Raw genomic sequence first — 11,958 nt, 5'->3', positions numbered from 1 at the left:
TTTTACGAGCTTATAGTTGTTGCCCACGGAAAGCGATCAAGGATCACGGGCCTTCGAGTAGGAGTCGTCTCAGGTTCCGAATGAAGTAAACTCCCTGTGTCGTTCTGTGCTTGCTTTACTTTTTCCGCTGCGTTACTTAATTTTATGATTCCGATATTTCGAAAAACGAAATAGCCACGAGCGTTATTCACCCCCCCTCTAGCGCTTTCGATCCAACAGTACCAATGGTAGCTTAGGTTGAGGGATTTCTAAATATACTGTTAGTTTTAATTTTTTGACTATGAATGGTGGTGAGTTCATCGGACAAAATGGCAGTGAGGATTTGAGACTATTTTAAGGAAGAAACTGGGAGTGATACTCATTTAACTAGATAACCCTAAATCACAACCATCTCATGTGAAACTTATTGGTGATTGCACTTGTCATTTCATTTTGATAAGTATGATTCCAACACCACTAAAGCAAGATTATGTTCATTCAATGAAGAAATTATTGGATCGAGTCACACGTGAGAAAGGGAGGGGGTGAATCATGTGATTTTGGAAACTTATCTTTTTAAACAAAAAAAAAAACTAAGATCAAAGTACGCAATGAAAAGCTAAGCTAGATAGCGAAGCAGAAAAGACACAAGGAAGTACACAAACACAGTCGGTTTACTTGGTTTGGAGCCTGTGATGACTCCTACTTCAAGACCCAAGTCCCGTGAACCTATCGATGGATAATCCACTAAACGCCTCTTCCGATGCCCCCGGAAGAGGTTATGGAATACAAGATGAAAATAGGACAATGTAACAACCTACACTTCCTTTTTGCAAGTATGATAGGTAAACAGTAAATAAAAAATTCGTTACCAACACCTTAGAAGATATGAATTTGAACAGGCTAGTGTGTTGGTGTTGGCCTGCCGGCATCGGTCGGATATCGCGGGGTAGTAGTGTAGCAACAGCAAATCATAGTCGAAGCAATAGAAGAATCGTAGAAGCTCAGTCTCAAGTTCTATTTTTTTCCATGTCTTCGAAGTGCTGGTTGAGGCCCTTTATATAGCTAAGCTAGACCTGATCCAGATCCAGATCCACTGATCTCGGAATCAGGGTTTGACTCGACATTGATCGGTTGACCGATCCAACTGTTCGGTCAATCGTTCCTGCCTGATTTGATCCGTCTTCCAATCCAGATTCAACTTCGGATGAGTCTTCGTTCAATCAACCGATCCCTCCGTTCAGTTGACTGATCCCGCTATCACTAGCTTATCCGGTATGATCCAATCAATTCGGCCTGATCTCGGTCACCGCATATCCACTGTTCGATCGACCAATCTCGAGGTTAGGTCGACTGATCCCTTGGTCGAGCCTCAGCCGCAAACTGATCTGATCTCCGAGGTTCGGTCGACTGATCCGGACATTCGGTCAACTGATCTCGGTAAAATTCTAACTTGCACAAATATTAGTTTTCCTGTAAAACAGAGTTAGACTAACAAATAATAAAACATGTAAAAATATGTTTTGACAGCCTTTGGACTGTCTTATCTTGACTTTGAGTTTCGCTGAAACTCTTGTTCAGACTGACGTCTATTGTTCCCTCTTCGGAGAACACGTCCTCACCTAGTCACTCTTCTCCAGTGACCTACCTTTACTTACTAATTTGTTGTTGATTGACTAGCCTCTTGACCTACCAGATCTTCATGCTAGTTGTCCGGTCCTGCGGATCCAACTGAGCTTCTATAGGTTGTCCGATCCCGCGAACCCAATCGGACTTCTTGTCAGATATCCCGTTGGCTCATTGACCTATTTGATCTTCGCACCAGTTATCCAGTCTTACGGACCTAGTTGAATTTCAGCCTGGTGTCCAGTTTTTCGGACTCGTCAATTCTTGCACATTCGGTAAAATAGTTAGATCACAAAAAATATCTAAATTAACTCATTTATCATTTATCAAAATATGGATTAGATCGTCAGTGCAAACTGCACCAACAGAAATCATATCCTAGAGTTTAAATCCCATTAAGAATAAATATTATGAAGTTTATATCCACTAAATTAGTCTTTTAAGTGTAGTTGTGTTTCAAATTTATCTAATAAACAAATTAAGAAAGAAAGTCATCTACCTGTAAGATTAATGGGATAAAATCTAAACAATTGTATTATTAAAAAACACACACACACTCAGAAACCACATCAAAACTTTGACACATGAGCTAGAACATAGACATTCATGTCTTTATCATCTACAAATACAAGAAAATACATCGATATAAAGAGTCATCATAATCAAACTATTTTTAATTTTTTTTATTCTTTCTCTCCCCTCTATATTGTAATATTTAAAATATTTTCCTATATTCTACATTAATAACTTGACAAAAACTATTCTAAAATTACATATTTCCAATACTAAATTATGAATACTCATGTCCTTTTAATTTTAATTTTCTATGTTTTTATAAGTAATAATTTATAGAGAGAAAAAATCTTAAGAAAAAAATTCCATATAAATTCATGATATAATATTTTTCTTTTTATGGTCCCATGTGTCTATTCCTAAATTTTTTTTAAAGATTTTTTCTCTCTACTTATTAGTTTTCCTATTTTTTATTAAGTGTTAATTAATTATTACTTGATTTGCCGATCCCAGTTTCGTGGGGTTTTTTTTTTTCACGAATCTTAATTTATTTGGAAAATAAAGGTAGATTCCTTATATTTTTGTGGTTTAAAGATGGCAACAAATATTTCCAATTTCATACAAATATAATAATTTTATGATCACTGTCTCTTTCCTAACAAGCTCCTTGATCCGCTTCTATAAGTAGGCCATGTGTCTCCGGACAGGCTTACCATCAACCTACAGATTGCTGCAATGGCCCCCAATTTGAGCAAGTTGAGTTCCGCCGCCTCCGCCGGTGAAGTCCTCGTCGCCGACGAGACTCAGCAGGCCTCTGCTTTCGGCCTCAGGGGGCGCAACCTCGCCGTGCACGGCCACGCTTTCCTCCATGACGTCCCTGCTAACGTCACCCTCGCGCCGGCCTCCGGCGGCGGCGGTGGCTGCTTCGTCGGCTTCTCCAGCGACACCGCCCAGAGCCGCCACGTGGTGCCGCTGGGCCGCCTACTCGGCATTCGCTTCATGAGCATCTTCCGGTTCAAGGTGTGGTGGACCACCCAGTGGACCGGCTGCCGCGGCCGCGACGTGGAGAACGAGACCCAGTTCCTGCTGCTCGACCGCGGCGGCGCCGGACGCCCCTACGTCCTCCTCCTCCCGCTCGTCGATGGCGCCTTTCGCGCCTGCCTCCAGCCCGGCGAGGCCGACGACTTCGTGGACGCCTGCGTCGAGAGCGGCTCCGCCCGGGTGCGCGGCTCCGATTTCCGGAGCTGCCTTTACCTCCACGCCGGCGACGACCCCTTCGCTCTCGTCAAGGACGCGATGCGGGTCGTCCGCTCCCACTTGGGCACCTTCAAGCTGCTCGAGGAGAAGACGCCGCCGGCGGTCGTGGACAAGTTCGGGTGGTGCACGTGGGACGCGTTCTACCTCAAAGTCCACCCTGAGGGCGTGTGGGACGGCGTCAAGCGCCTCGCCGACGGCGGATCCCCGCCGGGGTTCGTTCTCATCGACGACGGATGGCAGTCCATCGCGCACGACGAGGACTCCACCGACCAAGAAGCCATGAACCGCACCTCCGCCGGCGAGCAGATGCCCTGCCGCCTGGTCAAGTTCCAAGAGAACCACAAGTTCCGCGACTACAAGAGCAAGAAGAAGCAGAGCGCCGCCGGCATGGGGGCCTTCGTGGGGGACCTCAAGGCGGAATTCTCCACCGTGGAGCACGTCTACGTATGGCACGCGCTCTGCGGCTACTGGGGCGGGCTGAGACCGGCGACGGCGGGGCTGCCACCGGCGCAGGTCCTGAAGCCCAAACTCTCCCCAGGGTTGCAGATGACCATGGAGGACCTCGCGGTCGACAAGATCGTCAACAACGGAGTCGGACTCGTGCCACCGGAGAGAGCCGGCGAGCTCTACGAAGGCCTCCACGCCTACCTCGCCTCCGCCGGCATCGACGGCGTTAAGGTCGACGTCATTCACGTAAGTGAAAAAAAAAACCCCCAATCAACGATCGCCGGCGTTAATTTCTTCCTGCATATAATCGAGCAATTACTCGTATTTTCCAGTTGTTGGAAATGATCTGCGAGGATTTCGGAGGTCGAGTGGAGTTGGCGAAAGCCTACTACAAAGCTCTGACGGACTCCGTCAAGAAGAACTTCGCCGGTAACGGGGTGATCGCCAGCATGGAGCACTGCAACGATTTCATGTTCTTGGCCACCGATGCTATCTGCCTCGGCCGCGTCGGTTTGTGTCAAAAACTTGTAAATTCTGCCCGTAAATATCGAAATCAATCATGAACTTTGAGTTCGATTTCGTTGCAGGGGACGATTTCTGGTGCACGGATCCGTCCGGCGATCCGAACGGGACGTTCTGGCTTCAAGGGTGCCACATGGTTCACTGCGCCTACAACAGCCTGTGGATGGGCAACTTTATACATCCCGACTGGGACATGTTCCAGTCGACTCACCCCTGTGCTGCCTTCCACGCCGCCTCCCGTGCCATCTCCGGCGGCCCCATCTACGTCAGCGACTCCGTCGGCCGCCACAACTTCGACCTCCTCAAATCGCTGGCTCTCCCTGATGGCACCATCCTCCGCTGCGATCACTACGCCCTCCCCACCCGTGACTGCCTCTTCCTCAACCCACTCCACGACACCCGGACCGTCCTCAAGATCTGGAACTTAAACAAGGTGAGAACGAAACAGAGCAGAAAAACAGAGATAGAGAATTAAGGACTAACGTAGCTGGTTGTCGTTGGTTTCCAGATCACCGGAGTTCTCGGAGTCTTCAATTGCCAAGGCGGAGGATGGAGCCGCGAAGACCGGAGGAACAAGAGCGCTTCCCACTGCTCCCGCACCTTGACGGCGACCGCCACCGTGATGGACATCGAGTGGCACAACGGTAGCCGGCCGTTCCCTCTCGGAGAAGCCCAGCTGTTCGCAGTCTTCCTCTCCCGAGCAAGAAAGGTCGAGCTACGAAAACCAGAAGAGAAGATCGAGATCACGCTCGACCCCTTCGACTACGAGCTCCTCACCGTGTCTCCAGTGAAGACACTGTCGTCATCGACGATGTCGGAGGCGGTGCAATTCGCTCCGATCGGGCTGGTGAACATGCTGAACTCCGGCGGCGCTGTGCAGTCATTGGAGACGAGGCTGTTCGAGGTGGCGATCGAGGTGAAGGGAGCGGGAGAGATGAGGGCCTTCTCGTCGGCGGCGCCGCTCGGGTGCCGGATTAACGGAGAGAAAACGGAATTCACCTACGCGGAAGGGATGGTAGCGCTGCATATCCCGTGGCCGGGTTCTTCCTCTAAGCTGACGCTCGTCGAGTATTCATTCTAAGAATTCTTCAAGGCATGCAAATAATAATTATATACGCTGATAAATAAAAACACTTTGTCTTTCTTCGTATCGATCGCGTTCTGATAAAATTAACTAATTAAACAGCTATTGAAGTATGTAGTCCTTCTCAGCCTTTTTGAATATTATGCAATTTTTTTATGTAATGAATTTTATAGATGGAGGAAACAGTGATCCAAACAAATTTCGTACACAGCTTAATGGAAAACTTTGCAAGGATAAAATTGCTTCCTAAGGCAAACATGTAACTCTGACATGTCCAATATCTACCTTTATGTTGTTCAGACGACACTAAATGCGGATTGTAACGACGAGGTGAAGTGGGATGCAATGGTCTGACTGGCAAATTGTTGAATCTGCTTCTTGGCATCTGGAAACAGAAAACAAGAATATGGGAAGTATGAGGTTACAAGATGAGCATAAAAATTGATTCTACGTTACATTCATTCAAGACCTACAAACACCAAGAAATTACAAGTATCACTGATAGAGTTTGACCAAAATATATCTATTTAGATTATCTTTGCTAGGATGCAACTAGCTCTATTTACTTGTAGGGAGCACTAAGCAAGTTTCATTACTAGTTCCATCTCTAGCTATTGCTTTTGAATTTTATATTTGAGAATTTTCAATAATAAAGGAGAAAGAGGCAACCCAATCATAACCGATGTTAAAATGATTTAACTTGCTAGTAATTCTCGGGTGAGATATAGGCATGCTGTTGGGAGGTTGACCAATTTACAAGGCATCCAGCTGCATTTATATCTTCCCAAAAAAAAAAGAGCCCATAACAACTGAAACAATTACATTTTCCATACTTGGCTTGACATAGAACAATGATGTCAGTAGAGATGAAATAGATCACAGTTACCTAGAACGGCATCATCCCATGTGCAAAACAAATCTAATGTAGGGATTAGTTGCCACTAATCAGGTGTGAGATAAAATGTCTGATTGATCCCTTGACACAATCCATTCCAATGAATTAGCTTATTTCTAGGTTTTTCAGGGATTAACATAGTTGATCCCTCTAAAGCTGATTCACTTCAGAAAATCACAGTTCCAAACATCTAGGAGGATACTAGTAACTTTGTTAGTTTGGCATAGACAGATAATTTTTCCTTTTCTTTTCTGGGAATGAGAATATCCTATATTCAGTGCTCTCTTATAAGAACTTCACGGATGATCGATGAAGTGCTCCAAAAAAGAAGTTCTTATCTGTATGCTAGAATCGTTGAGATAGGCTAACAGGTCTGAATCCTCCTGTGTTTGCCACAATATACTAATGTAAAATTATTGATTCAAGAACAGCCAAGACTCACCTGACACGGTTAAAGATCATGAGTTTAAAAAATAAAGATATCTATATTGGTACGAAGCATTTTGGATAGAACCTAAAAATAAATCCATGAGGGCTTAAGTCCAAAGTGGATAATATCATACTATTGTAAAGATATTTGAATTCTTTTGGCTCTAACAAGTGATATCTGAGTCATAGTCCAGATCAAGCCATATGGGTACAATAGTCTCCTTGAACGAAGGAGGTGGGGCTCCCGAGGGGTGAACTCTAAGCGAAAAGACCGGATGCTTAGTAGAAATCCTGAGAGATTGAACCCTAGATGGTGAAAAAGTCTTAGAAGGCTGAAGCAGGTGAAGAGTGACCAGATGTTTAGGGGAGGCTCAGACCATAAAAATAATGGTGGTCATTTGTTTAAGGGGAGAATTGTTAAGAATACAATCAAAGTGGGGAATTGTTAAGAATACAATCAAAGTCTCACGTTGAAAATACATGGAAAATATCACGGGTTTAAAAAATGAAGATGTCTTTATTGATATGAGACCTTTTGGGAGAGCCCAAAAATAAATTGGGCTCAGGCCCAAAAGTGAACAATATCTAAAAATAAATTGGGCTCAGGCCCAAAAGTGAACAATATCTACCATATGTGAATTCTTTTTGTCCTAACAAGAGTTGATAGTTTTATCTCCTATAAAACTCCATTATGCATTTATCAAGGCCAAGAGTTTCATACTTACAAGACTTTGGTTGCTCAATAATTCCCAAAGGAAAAGAAATGAAGTCATCTATAGGTTGCCAAAGTAAATGGCACACAGATTACAAATGGTTCACCCTGAGTCAGGATTATATATTCCATAGAATTTGGTGAAGCAAATCAATCCTTAAATCTTGAAAGTACTTGAAGTTTATGATGCAAATTGCATGCTAGGGAAGATTCATAAAACATTACAAGATAATGAAAAATTCCAATTAGAAGGTCAATGATGTCATTTAGGAGGTATCCAACCAGATGCACTTTGAATTAGTCTTTTCCTTTTGATTTGAGGCATAGGGATAACTTGGTACCTTGAAGTTTGAATTAGGGCTCAGAAGTAGTCATAACAGTTTACTATTTCATATTTTATAATAAACTTAAGCTGAGACTTGGTTTTAGATATCTAATATTTATTGCTTTCTTAGTCCGCAAGCTTACTTCAAAATGAAGAAACCTGGCCAACAAGTTAGAGTCCCCACATAGAGAGAGTTGTATTAGACTTGTCTTCTTAAGAATTGATGGATGATTTCACACTTCTCTTTCTAGTCGGTGTAATCCTTATCTCTCTTTCCCTTAAGTGTGTTTACTCAGAAAAAGTGTGATTGTCTAGATCCTATGTGTTCTCTCCTTATATTTACTATGATTATCCACCTTTAATTGGTTCTGGTTCTCTAAATTAAGCGTGTGTTGTACAGAACCTGCATCATGTAAACCAATGAAATGATTAAGCAATTCAAGGATTCAAAAGGACTCATCATGCACCTCATGAAACAACACATAGATATTTAGTGATATTGGCAGAATTTTTTTTATTTATGAAACGACAAAATGGTAGAAAAAACAAGTGACCAAAAAGAACCAAATGAGATGTGCACCTTTCCGACATTTAGTGAAGCCAACAATATTTGCAATGCTGAGGGTCAAACAAACTCCTATTACAAGGAGATAATCTGCTTGAAATCTTAGAAGTGAGAATATTGCTAGAAAAATCCATGCAACAGCCTGCATTACAAAAGAATTTGTCATAAGAGTAATGACAATGCAACATGGCAATGTAAAGGTATCTCTAACACAAAATAAATGCTGGGTCATAAAGACCAACAAAAGGTTCAGTATTAGTAAAAAGTTCTATAATAAATTAAAAGATCATTTCCCTTATTGCAAAAGTAGAAATAATATAGTAGGAAACATTAGTAGGCATAAAAGAATAAATAATGAACATATACACACATGAAGCATCAAAAAAATCAGCTTGAGGGAAAATGCTTATCATTATTTATTTATGTTTATCAGGTTCATTTTCAATATTCTAATGTACCTTGAAAAAACATAAATTTTTGGAATAAAAATTCAAATAAAGAAAATGCTTATCGTTATTTGTTTGTATTTATAGGGAATGCTTCTACATTGTCCTAATATCCCTAAGAACCTGCAAATTATGTCTCTCTTCAAGTTTAAATCTTCAAAATTCCACCACACTCTTTTCAGACATATGAAAGACGTAGCTGATGAAAGTGGGTGTTAAAGGCCCAACAGATGAATGAAATGTTGCTTGCCTCTCTCACCTCCAGTGAAAGTCGGGCTTATATATGGTGACATAATTGCAAAATGCAGATAACTCAAACATTATTCTCAAAATATTAGTTGAATGGGGTTTGGATTGGTGGACATATCATTTCCTAGTCATTACTTGTTCTCTAAATATGACAATGAAGAGAGTGATTGTGAAAACTAATGTTCATTGGAAATATGATCAACGCTGAATCCTCACAGTTAGAACACTTTCCTCGTGTCATATGAATTAAGTTGATTACAAAGTATAATTGTGTTAAAGTTTCTCTTTGCTGAACTAATACATTGGCATTTGGAGCTTTTGAAACTTAATCTCACAACAAATTCAATACAAGTGCAATTATCCTTTTTGTTGTAGACCATCAAATAACTACTCCTTTACACTCCCAGCATATTTCCAAATTTAAGAGACTTCTTCTCTTCTGATATGCTTCCCTTTAAATATGGATCAAACTAAACATAAAAAAAATATTTGAACAACTATTTGTAGCTGCTCGAAGGTGCCCGCTAGAGCAGCTGGTAAAGACCTTAAGATGTTGTTGATCTTAGGTTCGAGACCCACCTTCCTCAAAAGATTTAGGGGATGGAGGCTTAAGGGTCTCCATATATAGCTTTCTAAGAAAAAAAAGAAACTATATGTAGATGCTCATGAAAATTCTAACATTTTCATCTAATACATTGTCGTCCAATAAACCTGTCATTGCATAGTGCTAGTGGCACTTGCATATATGCAATCATAGCTATGTTTTCTAGACCAAATTTGATCATAACGCTTAAAAATCATACACATATATAGGTAGAATGATTAGAAGGCTTACCGTGAGATAAAGGGTCCACCAAAAGAGCCAAGAATCCTTCTTGTTCATCCGTGCAAGAGACTGAAAATACAAAAGAACCAGAAATCAAATAAATGGGGATTTACAAAACGTCAGATCAATTAATCACACAAACAACTCCCAAGCTAGATATAGAATGTAAAATACCTCCTGATCCAAGCACTCGAATTTCCAAATGCTCTCTCCTTCTTCATTGATCTCATTCCACCACCTCAGCCCGACCAAAATCCTCCCACTGACATTCTTGACGACCCAGAAATCTAGTGCCGCAAGGAAAACAGTTACCACAAAAATGATAACAAAACTGTCGATGAAGAGCGCCGACAGAATGTAGAACGCCAGCGCTGCACCCTATCGAGAAGTGAGAGCAAAACATTAGAACTGGTATCCAGAATGAAAAAAAGGGGCATAGTGGATGCTGAAGAGACACACCTTGAAGAGAACATGGAACAAGCACGTCTTAGGGTTGGCATAATTCTCGACTGCAGGCTACAAGAAAAATAAACATATCAACAATTTGATGACATGAACCCAAATACATGCCAACTCTCATGAGAAATTAAATCTAGATCTAACGTTTGCCACTCCAACTACCGCAAAGATCCACATTTCCTGATTAATTCGATATCAAAGAAAACTTTCGCATACGTTCGAGGATTAATAGAACACAGAAAAGAAGAAATCAGTAAACCTGATAGAAAGCATCGATTGGAACAAATGGGGCAAAGCCACTAGGGGAAGAAGATAGGAATCGATGAGCTAAATCCGAGGAGAAACAGAGATACAGAAGCGCGATAGGGTTGTACCTGAATCGGATCCATCTGGAGAGAGGGAAATTATCTCAGTCCCGGCGATCGACTCGCATGCGAGAAGAAGACTCTGCTCTTTCTGCAGTTACCCTCTGCCCCGCGACGAATTAAGAAAAAAACTTAATTAAAAATTAATTAATTAAAAAATTACAGTAAATTAAAAAAAATCTCTAAATAAAATTTAATTAAATTTTATTTGTTTCAAATTCCTCGTGCAAATACTATTAATTAATTATCTCTTATATTTTTAAGTATAATAAAATTAAAAATAAATATATTTTATTTTAAATTCAGTACTTTAAATTAAAATTGAGTATATTTTCTATCAAATTGAATATGATTTTTTTTCTCACTTAATATAATTCCTCCTTAATTCAGTACTATTTATCTAATATATTTTTTTTATCTAATTGAGCACTAGTTAAAGAAAATTTAATATATTTTTCATTCAATTGAAGTGGAAAAAAAGTCGTGGTCAATTTGATGAAAAATATATTAGATTCTAATTTAATGGGATGAATTTAAGAGGAATTATACATATTTTTAGACTTTTTATATTTAAAAAAAATATGAGAGATAGTTAGATAAATTGGTATCTATTATATTTGGTTAGGGAGTGAAATCGCTTAATATAATTATTTCTAAATTTAGTATCATTTAAAGAGAATTTAATATATTTTCTATTCAATTAAGTACTATTTAAAAAAAATTAAACATTTTAAGTTAAAAATTATAATAAATAAATAGATAAATTAACATGTATTATATTTAATTAGGGAGTAGAAATAAATATTTTTTAACAATAAAGACTATAAGTAAAATTTTATTTGTGATGGGACTGCGTACAAATTTTGTGTTAAAATATGATTTTATTTGGGCTAAAAGCATCTTTTGTTTTTGTTATCATTAAAAAATATATAAAAATATAAAAAAATATTTTAAAATACTTTTATTCAAATATAATTATAACAAAATTAATTCAATTTAATTAAAAATATTTTAATATATTATAATATTTATAACTATAGTCATCTTACTATTTTATTAAAAATCTCTTTCCCTTTACTAACTAATTTTGGTGAAGCCTAAAATTTATTTACGTTAATGTCATTTTTTCTATTCACACTAAAAATAATTCCAAAGTTTATTAGTAATTCCACAAGCGAAACAATCAGTGATCTATAGTTCAAGACTCAGCTACAGCGTATTATTATGAATTTTTCTCAGGTTATTTTATATAAAAAAAT

At 39.8% G+C, this 11,958-nt stretch overlaps 2 protein-coding genes across 2 annotated transcripts; one reads left to right on the top strand and one right to left on the bottom strand.

Moving 5' to 3' along the window:
- Window positions 1-2,835: 2,835 nt before the first annotated feature.
- Window positions 2,836-5,584, top strand: LOC121980697 (galactinol--sucrose galactosyltransferase-like). Its single transcript, XM_042532860.1, has 4 exons — window positions 2,836-4,068; window positions 4,155-4,332; window positions 4,410-4,777; window positions 4,853-5,584. The coding sequence occupies exons 1-4, from the start codon at window positions 2,854-2,856 to the stop codon at window positions 5,423-5,425; spliced, it is 2,334 nt and encodes a 777-aa protein (XP_042388794.1). The 5' UTR covers window positions 2,836-2,853; the 3' UTR covers window positions 5,426-5,584.
- Window positions 5,567-10,820, bottom strand: LOC121980698 (Golgi apparatus membrane protein-like protein ECHIDNA). Its single transcript, XM_042532861.1, has 6 exons — window positions 10,709-10,820; window positions 10,335-10,391; window positions 10,050-10,253; window positions 9,885-9,944; window positions 8,370-8,496; window positions 5,567-5,813 (listed from the first exon to the last, which is right to left on the bottom strand). The coding sequence occupies exons 1-6, from the start codon at window positions 10,721-10,723 to the stop codon at window positions 5,725-5,727; spliced, it is 552 nt and encodes a 183-aa protein (XP_042388795.1). The 5' UTR covers window positions 10,724-10,820; the 3' UTR covers window positions 5,567-5,724.
- Between the last annotated feature and the right edge of the window lie 1,138 nt (window positions 10,821-11,958).

Source organism: Zingiber officinale, chromosome 5A, assembly GCF_018446385.1.
Source record: "Zingiber officinale cultivar Zhangliang chromosome 5A, Zo_v1.1, whole genome shotgun sequence".
NCBI lineage: Eukaryota > Viridiplantae > Streptophyta > Magnoliopsida > Zingiberales > Zingiberaceae > Zingiber > Zingiber officinale.
Note: the sequence above shows the minus strand (reverse complement) of the source record. Positions and strands in the feature narration are given on the sequence as shown.

Excerpts from the sequence above, each read along its gene's own strand:
- LOC121980697 (XM_042532860.1), top strand. The coding sequence starts at position 2,854 with ATGGCCCCCAATTTGAGCAAGTTGAGTTCCGCCGCCTCCGCCGGTGAA. Across the intron at positions 4,069-4,154 it reads TTAAGGTCGACGTCATTCAC|TTGTTGGAAATGATCTGCGA; the intron begins GTAAGTGAAAAA and ends CGTATTTTCCAG. Across the intron at positions 4,333-4,409 it reads TATCTGCCTCGGCCGCGTCG|GGGACGATTTCTGGTGCACG; the intron begins GTTTGTGTCAAA and ends ATTTCGTTGCAG.
- LOC121980698 (XM_042532861.1), bottom strand. Across the intron at positions 10,254-10,334 it reads TGTTCCATGTTCTCTTCAAG|GGTGCAGCGCTGGCGTTCTA; the intron begins GTGTGTCTCTTC and ends ACTTCTCGATAG. Across the intron at positions 9,945-10,049 it reads TCGAGTGCTTGGATCAGGAG|TCTCTTGCACGGATGAACAA; the intron begins GTATTTTACATT and ends TTGTATTTTCAG.